Genomic DNA, 15,000 nt, shown 5'->3' on the forward strand with positions numbered 1-15,000 from the left:
CAGTACCTTCCTCTATATCCACATCTCTCTGTCTATCATTCTAAACCTCTCTCCAGTACCTTCCTCTATATCATCTCTCTCTGTAGCTCTCTCTGTCTATCATTCTAAACCTCTCTCCAGTACCTTCCTCTATATCCACATCTCTCTGTCTATCATTCTAAACCTCTCTCCAGTACCTTCCTCTATATCATCTCTCTCTGTAGCTCTCTCTGTCTATCATTCTAAACCTCTCTCCAGTACGTTCCCCTATATCATCTCTCTCTGTAGCTCTCTGTCTATCATTCTAAACCTCTCTCCAGTACCTTCCTCTATATCATCTCTCTCTGTAGCTCTCTCTGTCTATCATTCTAAACCTCTCTCCAGTACCTTCCTCTATATCCACATCTCTCATGTCTATCATTCGAAACCTCTCTCCAGTACCTTCCTCTATATCCACATCTCTCTGTCTATCATTCTAAACCTCTCTCCAGTACTTTCCTCTATATCATCTCTCTCTGTAGCTCTCTCTGTCTATCATTCTAAACCTCTCTCCAGTACCTTCCTCTATATCCACATCTCTCTGTCTATCATTCTAAACCTCTCTCCAGTACCTTCCCCTATATCATCTCTCTCTGTTGCTCTCTGTCTATCATTCTAAACCTCTCTCCAGTACCTTCCTCTATATCCACATCTCTCTGTCTATCATTCTAAACCTCTCTCCAGTACCTTCCTCTATATCCACATCTCTCTGTCTATCATTCTAAACCTCTCTCCAGTACCTTCCTCTATATCATCTCTCTGTATAGCACACTCACTATGAGTTTCTCTTTACCCTATTCTCTATCTCTTCTGCCTCACTCTGCCTCTTCCTCTCCCCTTCTCTCCTTCTCTCACAAGGTCGGCTGTCTGTCTCAGAGGTAATTGGGTAATTGGGTTTTACTTGTTTGGGGTCTTTGTGTGTGTAGTTCCTTTTCTTCCTCCATGTGTATGTAGCACTGAGAGCCCATTTGTGTCACACACACACACACACACACACACACACACACACACACACTATTTCTAGTCTCTAGAGTGACTGTGCTCTCTGAGAAGCCCATTTCCGCACGTACACTGAGCAAACAGAGAGGATGTTGCTAAGTTACCAGATAGGCGAGCAAGCACGCACTCTGGCCAACTGAATCCCCTCACACAGGTGGTCTGGGGGTGGGGAGGAAGAAGGGACTGTTTTCAGCATGTCTGTATGTGTGTGTTTGTGAGAAAGAAAGAGAGAAAGATAGAAAAAGAGAGGGAGTGGGAACGTAAATGGTGAAGAGATTTTGGGCTACGGAGTATGAGGGCTATAATGTGGTATAGAAGTAGTATATGAAGGCTATAATGTGGTATAGAAGTAGTATATGAAGGCTATAATGTGGTATAGAAGTAGTATATGAGGGCTATAATGTGGTATAGGAGTAGTATATGAGGGCTATAATGTGGTATAGAAGTAGTATATGAGGGTTATAATGTGGTATAGAAGTAGTATATGAGGGCTATAATGTGGTATAGAAGTAGTATATGAGGGCTATAATGTGGTATAGGAGTAGTATATGAAGGCTATAATGTGGTATAGAAGTAGTATATGAGGGCTATAATGTGGTATAGAAGTAGTATATGAAGGCTATAATGTGGTATAGGAGTAGTATATGAAGGCTATAATGTGGTATAGAAGTAGTATATGAGGGTTATAATGTGGTATAGAAGTAGTATATGAGGGTTATAATGTGGTATAGAAGTAGTATATGAGGGCTATAATGTGGTATAGAAGTAGTATATGAGGGCTATAATGTGGTATAGAAGTAGTATATGAGGGCTATAATGTGGTATAGAAGAAGTATATGAAGGGTTATAATGTGGTATAGAAGCAGAATATAAAGGGCTATAATGTGGTATAGAAGTAGTATATGAAGGGTTATAATGTGGTATAGAAGCAGAATATAAAGGGCTATAATGTGGTATAGAAGTAGTATATGAGGGCTATAATGTGGTATAGAAGTAGTATATGAGGGCTATAATGTGGTATAGAAGTAGTATATGAGGGCTATAATGTGGTATAGAAGTAGTATATGAGGGCTATAATGTGGTATAGAAGTAGTATATGAGGGCTATAATGTGGTATAGAAGTAGTATATGAGGGCTATAATGTGGTATAGAAGTAGTATATGAGGGCTATAATGTGGTATAGAAGTAGTATATGAAGGCTATAATGTGGTATAGAAGTAGTATATGAAGGGTTATAATGTGGTATAGAAGTAGTATATGAGGGCTATAATGTGGTATAGAAGAAGTATATGAAGGGTTATAATGTGGTATAGAAGCAGAATATAAAGGGCTATAATGTGGTATAGAAGTAGTATATGAGGGCTATAATGTGGTATAGAAGTAGTATATGAGGGCTATAATGTGGTATAGAAGTAGTATATGAGGGCTATAATGTGGTATAGAAGCAGTATATGAAGGGTTATAATGTGGTATAGAAGAAGTATATGAAGGGTTATAATGTGGTATAGAAGCAGAATATAAAGGGTTATAATGTGGTATAGAAGCAGAATATAAACGGTTATAATGTGGTATAGAAGCAGGATATGAGGGGTATTTGAAGGGTATAGCAGGGATAAAGTAGTTAGTGGCTGACCAGTGAGGAATCGCTCCATGCTGTCGCTGTGGGTCATCTTGAGCAGACCGCGGCCGGAGTAGGTGGCTAGAGTAGGGTCAGCCCCGTAGGACAGCAACACACGCACTACGTCCAGATGGTCATTCTCCACCGCGTCATGCAGAGGCCTGGACACACACACACACACACACACACACACACACACACACATATGAAAATCATCTTCAAGGAAAAACGCATTATGAGATACACATTGTGTGTGTGTGTGTGAGTGCATCTGTGTGTGTAATGTATACAGCACTGTGAATGTACCTGGTGCCATCCTGTGCGCTGCAGTTGATGTCGGCCCCATGCTCCAGCAGGTGTATGACTATAGAGATCCAGCCGCGGGCGCAGGCCTCGTGGAGGGCACAGTAGCCTGCGTAGTCCCTGTGGTTCACCTCACACACACGGTTCTCCACACAGTACAGCACCACCTCCTGCAGGGGACAGAGGGAGGGAGACACAGATGAGTGTGTGTTTACACCACAAACAACTGGACACACACATGCACACAGCCACACTGCACACAGCCACACTGCATACAGCCACACTGCATACAGCCACACTGCATACAGCCACACTGCACACAGCCACACTGCACACAGCCACACTGCATACAGCCACACTGCATACAGCCACACTGCATACAGCCACACTGCACACAGCCACACTGCATACAGCCACACTGCACACAGCCACACTGCACACAGCCACACTGCACACAGCCACACTGCACAGCCACACTGCATACAGCCACACTGCATACAGCCTCACTGCATACAGCCACACTGCATACAGCCACACTGCACACAGCCACACTGCATACAGCCACACTGCACACAGCCACACTGCATACAGCCACACTGCATACAGCCACACTGCATACAGCCACACTGCACACAGCCACACTGCACACAGCCACACTGCACACAGCCACACTGCATACAGCCACACTGCATACAGCCACACTGCACACAGCCACACTGCACACAGCCATACTGCACACAGCCACACTGCACACAGCCACACTGCATACAGCCACACTGCACACAGCCACACTGCATACAGCCACACTGCATACAGCCACACTGCACACAGCCACACTGCATACAGCCACACTGCACACAGCCACACTGCATACAGCCACACTGCATACAGCCACACTGCACACAGCCACACTGTGTGCACACTCACATACAACAGCACAGGAAGAATCCAAATGCAGAATCGGGACAACAACAATGACTCAGATAGAGCTAGTCTGTCAAACTCTGTCTGTCTGTCGTTCGTTCAACTATGACCAAAGTTGGAACACACTGTTGTAGAGCTTATGGCTGGAATCAGAACACACACAGATAGAGTGTATTGGGGGAAAACTGTTCAAACCATTCAGGAGTTGGAACCAATTATGTGGTTCTGACAATGAGAGACAGAACACAGAGAGGGTTGGGCTGGGTTCAGTTTGGTGTTTGTCATCTCTTGTTACTAAACAACCTGAGGGAGCTAACACATTGAGGCTTTAAATGGACCTCGCTAGTGGTGTGTGGAAACTGAAGTCTGATTTCACAGCTTTGTTCTGGTAGTGTAGAGGTTATATGTGTCTATATGGTGGTGCTCATTTAAATAGAGAGCATTGGCACACGCACACGATCGCACACACACACACACACACACACACACACACGCACACACACACACACGCACACACACACACACACACACACACACACACACACACACACACACACACACACACACACTCATCTAAACCTAGAAAACGGTTCCAAACTTCCATTTCTATGCTAATTCTGGACAGCCGTCGACTGCAAGTGTTTATCATACACTTTCTCTCGGAGAGCAGGAGGAGAGGAGGAGGGGGGAGAGAAGGAGGAGAGGAGGAGGGGGGAGAGAAGGAGGAGAGGAGGAGGGGGGAGAGAAGGAGGGGGGAGAGAAGGAGGAGAGGAGGAGGGGGGAGAGAAGGAGGAGAGGAGGAGGAGAGGAGGAGGGGGGAGAGAAGGAGGGGGGAGAGGAGGAGGAGGGGGGAGAGAAGGAGGAGAGGAGGAGGGGGGAGAGAAGGAGGAGAGGAGGAGGGGGGAGAGGAGGAGGGGGGAGAGAAGGAGGAGAGGAGGAGGGGGGAGAGTAGTGGAGAGGAGGAGGGGGGAGAGAAGGAGGGGGGAGAGACGGAGGGGAGGAGGAGGGGGGAGAGAAGGAGGGGGGAGAGCAGGAGGAGAGGAGGAGGGGGGAGAGGAGAGGAGACTAGAGGAGAGGAGAGGAGGAGACTAGAGGAGAGGAGAGGAGGAGGGGGGAGAGAAGGAGGGGGAGAGAAGGAGGAGAGGAGGAGGGGGGAGAGAAGGAGGGGGGAGAGAAGGAGGGGGAGAGAAGGAGGGGGGAGGGTAGTGGAGAGGAGGGGGGAGAGTAGAGGAGAGGAGGGGGGAGAGTAGAGGATCGGAGGGGGGAGAGTAGAGGATAGGAGAGGAGGAGGGGGGAGAGAAGGAGGAGAGGAGGAGGGGGGAGAGAAGGAGGGGGGAGAGAAGGAGGGTGGAGAGAAGGAGGGGGGAGAGCAGGAGGAGAGGAGGAGGGGGGAGAGAAGGAGGGGGGAGAGCAGGAGGAGGGGGAGAGGAGAGGAGAGACTAGAGGAGAGGAGAGGAGGGGGGAGAGAAGGAAGGGGGAGAGCAGGAGGAGAGGAGGAGGGGGGAGAGAAGGAGGGGGGAGAGAAGGAGGGGGCGAGCAGGAGGAGAGGAGGAGGGGGGAGAGAAGGAGGGGGGAGAGCAGGAGGAGAGGAGGAGGGGGAGCGAAGGAGGAGAGGAGGAGACTAGAGGAGAGCAGGAGGAGAGGAGGAGGGGGGGGAGAAGGAGGAGAGGAGGAGACTAGAGGAGAGGAGAGGAGGAGACTAGAGGAGAGGAAGGGAGGAGAGAAGGAGGGGGGAGAGAAGGAGGGGGGAGGGTAGTGGAGATGTAACAGGAGGAGTAGAGGAGAGGAGGAGGAGGGAGAGTAGAGGAGAGGAGGGGGGAGAGTAGAGGAGAGGAGAGGAGAGTAGAGGAGGAGACTAGAGGAGAGGAGAGGAGGAAAGAAGAAGGGGGGAGGGTAGTGGAGATGTAACAGGAGGAGTAGAGGAGAGGAGAGGAGGAGGGGGGAGAGTAGAGGAGAGGAGGAGACTAGAGGAGAGGAGAGGAGGAGAGAAGGAGGGGTAGAGGAGGAGTAGAGGAGAGGAGAAGAGGAGAGAAGGAGGGGGGAGGGTAGTGGAGATGTAACAGGAGGAGTGGAGGAGAGGAGAGGAGAGGAGGAGGGGGAGAGTAGAGGAGATGTAACAGGAGGAGTAGAGGAGAGGAGAGGAGAGGAGGAGGGGGAGAGTAGAGGAGATGTAACAGGAAGAGTAGAGGAGAGGAGAGGAGAGGAGGAGGGGGAGGGTAGTGGAGATGTAACAGGAGGAGTGGAGGAGAGGAGAGGAGGGGGGAGAGTAGAGGAGAGGAGGAGACTAGAGGAGAGGAGAGGAGGAGAGAAGGAGGGGTAGAGGAGGAGTAGAGGAGAGGAGAAGAGGAGAGAAGGAGGGGGGAGGGTAGTGGAGATGTAACAGGAGGAGTGGAGGAGAGGAGAGGAGAGGAGGAGGGGGAGAGTAGAGGAGATGTAACAGGAGGAGTAGAGGAGAGGAGAGGAGAGGAGGAGGGGGAGAGTAGAGGAGATGTAACAGGAGGAGTAGAGGAGAGGAGAGGAGAGGAGGAGGGGGGAGGGTAGTGGAGATGTAACAGGAGGAGTGGAGGAGAGGAGAGGAGGAGGAGGGGGAGTAGAGGAGAGGAGGGGGGAGAGTAGAGTAGAGGAGAGGAGGAGGGGGGAGAGTAGGGGAGATGTAACAGGAGGAGTAGAGGAGAGGAGGAGGGGGAGATAGGGGAGAGGAGGAGGGGGGAGAGTAGAGGAGATGTAACAGGAGGAGTAGAGGAGAGGAGGAGGGGGAGATAGGGGAGAGGAGGAGGGGGGAGAGTAGAGGAGAGGAGGAGGGGGGGAGTAGTGGAGAGGAGGAGGGGGGAGAGTAGAGAGGAGGAGGGGGAGAAGAGAGGAGCGGAGGAGGGGGAGAGTAGAGGAGAGGAGGAGGGGGAGAGTAGAGGAGATGTAACAGGAGGAGTAGAGGAGAGTAGAGGAAGGAGGAGAGTAGAGGAGAGGAGGAGGGGGAGAGTAGAGGAGAGGAGGAGGGGGGAGAGTAGAGGAGGGAGAGGAGGAGGGGGGAGAGTAGAGGAGAGGAGGAGGGGGAGAGTAGAGGAGAGGAGGAGGGGGAGAGTAGAGGAGATGTAACAGGAGGAGTAGAGGAGAGTAGAGGAGAGGAGGAGAGTAGAGGAGGAGAGTAGAGGAGAGGAGAGGAGGAGGGGGAGGGTAGAGGAGAGGAGGAGGAGGTAGAATAGAGGAGAGGAGGAGGGGGAGAGTAGAGGAGATGTAACAGGAGGAGTAGAGGAGAGTAGAGGAGAGGAGGAGGGGGAGAGTAGAGGAGAGGAGGGGGGAGAGGAGAGGAGATGGGGGGAGAGTAGAGGAGAAGAGGAGGGGGGAGAGTAGAGGAGAGGAAAGGGAAATTAGGAAGTGGAGGGGAATATAGAGTGAAGGTTAAGGAGAAGGAGAGGACAAAGAGAAAGAGGAGGAAGAGGGATAGAAGAACAACGTCCTCTAGCTCTGCCAACTGGAAATGGACTGAGGAGTGTTGCTGTGTGTGTATGTGTGCGAGTGTGTGTCTCAGACTGTGTGTATGTGGCGGAAGTATAGCGCTAAACCTCTGGAGCCGTGTTTAATATCGCTGTGAGAGAGTGAGGAGCTTAGCACGAGAGCTCCATCTCACAGCCAGACACACACACAGCCCTCCGCAGTAAAATGAGACGCTCTCCCTCCCTCCTCCTCTTCCTTCTCTCTCTATCCCGTCCTCTAATCTCTCTCTCTAGAATGCTTCCCTGCGCTCAACTGTAATCAATGCATCCCTCAGACATTTAACCCTTCACACACCAACATCAACACACCACACATCCCAACAGCTCTTTGTGTGTGAGCGTGTGTGTGTGTGTGTGTGTGTGTGTGTGTGTGTGTGTGTGTGTGTGTGTGTGTGTGAACCAGGACTGCCAAGCCTGGCGAGTTGACAGGAGAGAAATATGCTAAACACAGAGGAGGACAGCTATGTATTGCACACATGCATACAAACACACACACACACACACACAGAAATAGCAATACATTTATAGCATTTCTGGCTAGAAGTCAGTGCTGAGGAGTTGAGCAGTGTGGATGTAGAATGAGTCTGTACGTCTGAGCTGAAGCTGAGGGGACCAAGCCCAGAGAGAGAGATGAAGATATCCACCGAGTCTCTTCTCATTACCATTTAAAATGCTGAGAGAGAGAGAGAGAGCCAGGGAGGGAGAGATACACAGAGAGGGGGAGGAAGTGAGAGTGGGCTTTCATGTGAAGCGGCACGGAGGGCAAAACTAAACCAACATGAAATATGCAGAACGCAGAGTGTTGACTAGGGCACGCCAGGCGAGGTCAGTGTGTGTGTGTGTGTGTGTGTGTGTGTATATGTATGTGTGTGTGTGTGTGTGTGAATGTGTGTATATATATATATATATATATATATATATATATATATATATATATATATATATATATATATATGCGTGCGTGTCTCAGCTTTCGTCTCTCTCTGTCTCTGTGTGTGAGAAGCGTGAGACGCTCTGTATGTATATGTGTGTATTTGTATGTGTTTGAGTTGTGTGTATATATACAGTGGGGAGAACAAGTATTTGATACACTGCCAATTTTGCAGGTTTTCCTACTTACAAAGCACTTCCTACTTGACAAAGTCTGTCATTTTTATCATCAGGTAGCCAACTGTGAGAGAAAACCACATTGTATGATTTTTTAAGTAATTCATTTGCATTTTATTGCATGACATAAGTATTTGATACATCAGAAAAGTAGAACTAGATATTTTGGTTGCAAATTACTTATTTGCAATTACAGAGATAGTAATTACAGAGATAATACGTTCCCTGTAGTTCTTGACCAGGTTTGCACACACTGCAGCAGGGATTTTGGCCACTCCTCCATACAGACCTTCTCCAGATCATTCAGGTTTCGGGGCTGTCGCTGGGCAATACGGACTTTCAGCTCCCTCCAAAGATTTTCTATTGCATAGGTCTGGAGACTGGTTCCACCCTCCAGGACCTTAAAGCTCTTTACGGAGCATCCTTCAGGGTCCTGGCTGTGAGTTTCAGGTCGTTGTAGTGAAGACCCAGCCACGACCCATCTCAATGCTCTTACTGAGGGAAGGAGGTTCTTGGCAAGATCTCAGCGATACATGTCCCCATCCCCATCCTCCCCTCAATATGGTGCAGTCATCCTGTCCCTTTACAAAGCATCCCCAAAGAATGATGTTTCCACCTCCATGCTTCACGGTTGGGATGGTGTTCTTGGGGTTGTACTCATCCTTCTTCTTCCTCCAAACACGGCGAGTGGAGTGTAGACCAAAAAGCTCTATTTTTGTCTCATCAGACCACATGACCTTCTCCCATTTGCTCCTCTGGATGATACCAGAATGGTCATTGGCAAACTTCAGACGGGCCTGGACATGCGCTGGCTTGAGCAGACTAGTGCGCTGCAGGATTTAATCCATGACGGCGTAGTGTGTTCTTAATGGTTTTCTTTGAGACTGTGGTCCCAGCTCTCTTCAGGTCATTGACCATGTCCTGCCCGTGTAGTTCTGGGCTGATCCCTCACCTTCCTCATGATCATTGATGCCCCACGAGGTGAGATCTTGCATGGAGCCAGGACCGAGGGTGATTGACCGTCATCTTGAACTTCTTCCATTTTCTAATAATTGCGCCAACAGTTGTTGCCTTCTTGAACAAGCTGCTTGCCTATTGTCTTGTAGCACATCCCAGCCTTGTGCAGGTCTACAATTGTATCCCTGATGTCCTTTACACAGCTCTCTGGTCTTGGCCATTGTGGAGAGGTTGGAGTCTGTTTGATTGAGTGTGTGGACAGGTGTCTTTTATACAGGTAACGAGTTCAAACAGGTGCAGTTAATAGGTAATGAGTGGAGAACAAGGAGGGCTTCTCAAAGAAAAACGAACAGGTCTGTGAGTGAATACTTACTGCATTGGTAAGTGATCAAATACTTATGTCATGCAATAAAATGCAAATGAATTACTTAAAAATCATACAATGGGGATTTCCTGGATTTTCTTTGGATTTTTACCGTCTCTCACAGTTGAAGTGTACCTATGATAACAATTACAGACCTCTACATGCTTTGTAAGTCGGAAAATCTGCGAAATGGGCAGTGTATCAAATACTTGTTCTCCCCACTGTATATATATATATATATATATATATATATATATATATATATATATATATATATATATATATATATATGCATACTATCTCTGCCTGCGTGTGAGAAGCGTGAAATGCTCTGTGTATGTGTGTGTTTGTGTGTGTGTATGTGTGTGTGCAAGCCCCGGGGGTCTGCCCAGGCTTATCGCACACAGGCGGTGGAGACACACTTCCTGAGAGGGAGCGATGGAGAGAGAGAAAAAAAAAGAGGAGGGGGAGGGAGGGGGGTAGGGGGAAGAGGAGAGCCTGAGACTACACAAACAAGGCGCTGACCGCTGCACAAACAACACCCCCGCCTTACTGCCTCCTCCCTACCCTCCCTGCGAGTTTCTTTCCCCTAGATGACATGCGGAGAGGAAGGGGAAAAAAAGGGAAAAATGAAACCGCTCTGAGAGACGCATAAATCAGAGCCAGTCGGCTGACTGAGCCCCGTTGCTGCTCTGCGCGGCGCCAGCCGCGTGTGTGTGTGTGTGTGTGTGCGTGCTCGTGTGTGTGTGTGTGTGTATGTGTGTGCGTGTGTGTATGTGTGTGTGCGCGTATGTGTGTGTGTGTGTGTGTGTGTGCGTGTGTGGAGAAAAACAGCCGTCACCACTGCTAACCACAGTACCACCAACGGCACATTAGAGGGCCATTAGAACACAATTATACTACCAGCGCTTACCTTCAGCCACACACACACACACATACACGCACACACACACACACACATACACAACCGCACACACACACACACACACACATACACAACCGCACACACACACATACACACACATACACAACGGCACACACACACACACACACACACACACACACACACACATACACAACCGCACACACACTACCCACCTTCTTACTGCACCTATTGAACAGCCCCATACAAGACACCTCCATCAAAGATTAATTACACACACACACAAAGAAAGAAAGATCGTTGACACACACGGTGTACAGGCAACCTGCTGCAGGGGAAGGTGAGATAATAGATGATGACAGAACAGAATCATAGACAAAAAAACAACACACAGTCTGCGTGTGTTGAAAGGCACTGAGAGAGGACAAACGAAATCCTGTGGAAATGAAACCAGGGGTTATAGAGAAATACAGGCTGGGTCTGTTTTAAACACACATAGTGGGCCGCGGGGGGGGGGGGGGCTAATTAACAGCAGTCACTGACAGTCCACTTAATGAACTACAGCCCAGAGAGAGTCAGAGAGAGAGCGAGTAAGAGAAAGATAGAAGGGAGGGGGAATGAGAAAGGGGATGCAACTAACTTCTGGATGTGGAACTGTGTGTGTGTGTGTGTGTGTGTGCGTGTGTGTGTGTGTGTGTGTGTGTGCGTGTGTGTGCGTGTGTGTGTGTGTGTAGAAAAGAGACAGAGAGAGGGAAAGAGAGAGAGAAAGAGGGAGGACGGAGGGAGACAGGAGGGGATGGAGAGAGAGAGAGAATGAGGGAGGAGAGCGTGAGGCAAGAGGGAGATTGTGGAGAGAGCCGAAGGAAAGCAGGGAAAGGAGGGAGTGTGTGAGATCAGAAAAAGCAATGCCACAACAGAGAGAGCACAAACACACACATACAGGGGCTAGTCTCTGTTTTCAGCTTCTCGTCGCTTCGCTGACAATCAGAGTACTGTCACATGCACATTCATTCAAAAAAATAACTGATATTTTCCTCCTTGTAAGTCTGCCACACTCATCCCTCCCTTCTCCAGACCTCATTCCACGGGAAATTCAACATTCCACAATTCACAAGCCAGTAGGGAAAAAGTTCAAAACTACCAAAAGAAGAAGATAAGGAAGAAAGAGAGATAAGAAGGGGGAGAAAGAGAGGAAGAGAGAAAGAGAGGAGAGAGAACGAGAGGTAGAGAGGGAGAGAGAACGAGAGGTGAGAGAGGGGAGAGAGAAAGAGAGGTAAGAGAAAGTGAGGAGAGAGAAAGAGAGGTGAGAGAGGGGAGAGAAAAAGAGGTGAGAGAGAGGGGAGAGAGAAAGAGAGGAGTAAGAAAGAGAGGTGAGAGAGAAAGAGGGGAGAGAGAAAGAGAGGTAAGAGGGGAGAGAGAAAGAGGGAGAGAGAAAGAGAGTAAAGAGAGGAGAGAGAACGAGAGGTGAGAGAGAGAGGAGAGAGAATGAGAGGTGAGAGAGAGGGGAGAGAGAAAGAGAGGAGAGAGAAAGAGAGGTGAGAGAAAGAGAGGTGAGAGAAAGAGAGGAGAGAGAAAGAGAGGTGAGAGAGAGGGGAGAGAGTAAGAGAGGTGAGAGAAAGAGGTGAGAGAGAAAGAGGAGAGAGAGAAGTGAGAGAGAGGGGAGAGATAAAGAGGGGAGAGAGAAAGAGAGGTGATAGAGAGGGGAGAGAGAAAGAGAGGTGAGAGAAAGAGAGGAGAGAGAAAGAGAGGTGAAAGAGAGGGGAGAGAAAGAGTGAGAGAAAGAGGGGAGAGAGAAAGAGAGGAGAGAGAGAGGGGAGAGAAAGAGTGAGAGAAAGAGGGGAGAGAGAAAGAGAGGAGAGAGAAAGAGAGGAGAGAGAACAAGAGGTGAGAGAGAGGGAGAGAGAAAGAGAGGTGAGAGAAAGAGAAAGAGAAGAGAGAGAAAGAGAGGTGAGAAAGAGAGAGAGAGAAAGAGAGGAGAGAGAAAGAGAGGTGAGAGAGAGGGGAGAGAGAAAGAGAGGTGAGAGAAAGAGAGGTGAGAGAAAGAGAGGAGAGAGAAAGAGAGAGAGAGAAAGAGAGGTGAGAGAGGGGAGAGAGAAAGAGGGGAGAGAGAAAGAGAGGAGAGAGAAAGAGAGGAGAGAGAAAGAGAGGAGAGAGAACGAGAGGTGAGAGAGAGAGGAGAGAGAATGAGAGGTGAGAGAGAGGGGAGAGAGAAAGAGAGGAGAGAGAAAGAGAGGTGAGAGAAAGAGAGGTGAGAGAAAGAGAGAGAGAGAGAGGGGAGAGAGTAAGAGAGGTGAGAGAAAGAGGTGAGAGAGAAAGAGGAGAGAGAGAAGTGAGAGAGAGGGGAGAGATAAAGAGGGGAGAGAGAAAGAGAGGTGAGAGAAAGAGAGGAGAGAGAAAGAGAGGTGAAAGAGAGGGGAGAGAAAGAGTGAGAGAAAGAGGGGAGAGAGAAAGAGAGGAGAGAGAGAGGGGAGAGAAAGAGTGAGAGAAAGAGGGGAGAGAGAAAGAGAGGAGAGAGAAAGAGAGGAGATAGAACAAGAGGTGAGAGAGAGGGGAGAGAAAGAGAGGTGAGAGAAAGAGAAAGAGAGAGAGAAAGAGGAAGAAAGAGAGGTGAGAGAAAGAGAGGAGAGAGAAAGAGAGGTGAGAGAGAGGGAGAGGAAGAGAGAAAGAGAGGTGAGAGAAAGAGAGGAGAGAGAAAGAGAGGAGAGAGAAAGAGAGGAGAGAGAGAAAGAGAGGTGAGAGAAAGAGAGGTGAGAGAGAGAGGGAGAGAGGAGAGGGGAGAGAGAAAGAGAGGTGAGAGAAAGAGAGGGGAGAGAAAGAGGGGAGAGAGAAAGAGAGGTGAGAGAAAGATAGGTGAAAGAGAGGGGAGAGAGAAAGGGGGGAGAGAGAAAGAGAGGTGAGAGAAAGATAGGTGAAAGAGAGGGGAGAGAGAAAGAGGGGAGAGAGAAAGAGAGGTGAGAGAGAGGGGAGAGAGAAAGAGAGGTGAGAGAGAGGGGAGAGAAAGAGAGGTGAGAGAAAGAGGTGAGAGAGAGGTGAGAGAGAAAGAGAGATGAGAGAGAGGGGGAGAGAGAAAGAGAGGAGAGAGAGAGGAGTGAGAAAGAGAGGAGAGAGAAAGAGAGGAGAGAGAACGAGAGGTGAGAGAGAGAGAGAAGAGAGGTGAGAGAGGGGAGAGAGAAAGAGAGGTGAGAGAAAGTGAGGAGAGAGAAAGAGAGGTGAGAGAGGGAGAGAAAAAGAGGTGAGAGAGAGGGGAGAGAGAAAGAGAGGTGAGAGAAGGGGGGTGAGAGAGAAAGAGGGGAGAGAGAAAGAGAGGTGAGAGAGGGGAGAGAGAAAGAGGGGAGAGAGAAAGAGAGGAGAGAGAAAGAGAGGAGAGAGAAAGAGAGGAGAGAGAACGAGAGGTGAGAGAGAGAGGAGAGAGAATGAGAGGTGAGAGAGAGGGGAGAGAGAAAGAGAGGAGAGAGAAAGAGAGGTGAGAGAAAGAGAGGTGAGAGAAAGAGAGGAGAGAGAAAGAGAGGTGAGAGAGAGGGGAGAGAGTAAGAGAGGTGAGAGAAAGAGGTGAGAGAGAAAGAGGAGAGAGAGAAGTGAGAGAGAGGGGAGAGATAAAGAGGGGAGAGAGAAAGAGAGGTGATAGAGAGGGGAGAGAGAAAGAGAGGTGAGAGAAAGAGAGGAGAGAGAAAGAGAGGTGAAAGAGAGGGGAGAGAAAGAGTGAGAGAAGAGGGGAGAGAGAAAGAGAGGAGAGAGAGAGGGGGAGAGAAAGAGTGAGAGAAAGAGGGGAGAGAGAAAGAGAGGAGAGAGAAAGAGAGGAGAGAGAACAAGAGGTGAGAGAGAGGGGAGAGAGAAAGAGAGGTGAGAGAAAGAGAAAGAGAAGAGAGAGAAAGAGAGGTGAGAAAGAGAGGAGAGAGAAAGAGAGGAGAGAGAAAGAGAGGTGAGAGAGAGGGAGAGAGAAAGAGAGGTGAGAGAAAGAGAGGTGAGAGAAAGAGAGGAGAGAGAAAGAGAGGAGAGAGAAAGAGAGGTGAGAGAGGGGAGAGAGAAAGAGGGGAGAGAGAAAGAGAGGAGAGAGAAAGAGAGGAGAGAGAAAGAGAGGAGAGAGAACGAGAGGTGAGAGAGAGAGGAGAGAGAATGAGAGGTGAGAGAGAGGGGAGAGAGAAAGAGAGGAGAGAGAAAGAGAGGTGAGAGAAAGAGAGGTGAGAGAAAGAGAGAGAGAGGGGAGAGAGTAAGAGAGGTGAGAGAAAGAGGTGAGAGAGAAAGAGGAGAGAGAGAAGTGAGAGAGAGGGGAGAGATAAAGAGGGGAGAGAGAAAGAGAGGTGAGAGAAAGAGAGGAGAGAGAAAGAGAGGTGAAAGA

The 15,000-nt window shown here is 49.0% G+C and overlaps 1 protein-coding gene across 4 annotated transcripts in view; it reads right to left on the reverse strand.

Moving 5' to 3' along the window:
* LOC110501997 (BCL-6 corepressor) overlaps positions 1–15,000 on the reverse strand; it is a 91,915-nt gene that overhangs the window by 7,506 nt on the left and 69,409 nt on the right. For all 4 annotated transcript variants that reach the window (XM_090215757.1, XM_036959541.2, XM_036959540.2 and 1 more), the window contains 2 exons: positions 2,942–3,108; positions 2,651–2,796 (listed from right to left, as the gene is read on the reverse strand). In XM_090215757.1, the coding sequence (XP_090071883.1) occupies positions 2,651–2,796; positions 2,942–3,108 (313 nt within the window). The remainder of the gene's footprint in view (positions 1–2,650; positions 2,797–2,941; positions 3,109–15,000) is intronic.

This window comes from Oncorhynchus mykiss, chromosome 22 (genome assembly GCF_057628025.1).
Source record: "Oncorhynchus mykiss isolate SJ-2025 chromosome 22, ASM5762802v1, whole genome shotgun sequence".
NCBI classification, from domain to species: domain Eukaryota; kingdom Metazoa; phylum Chordata; class Actinopteri; order Salmoniformes; family Salmonidae; genus Oncorhynchus; species Oncorhynchus mykiss.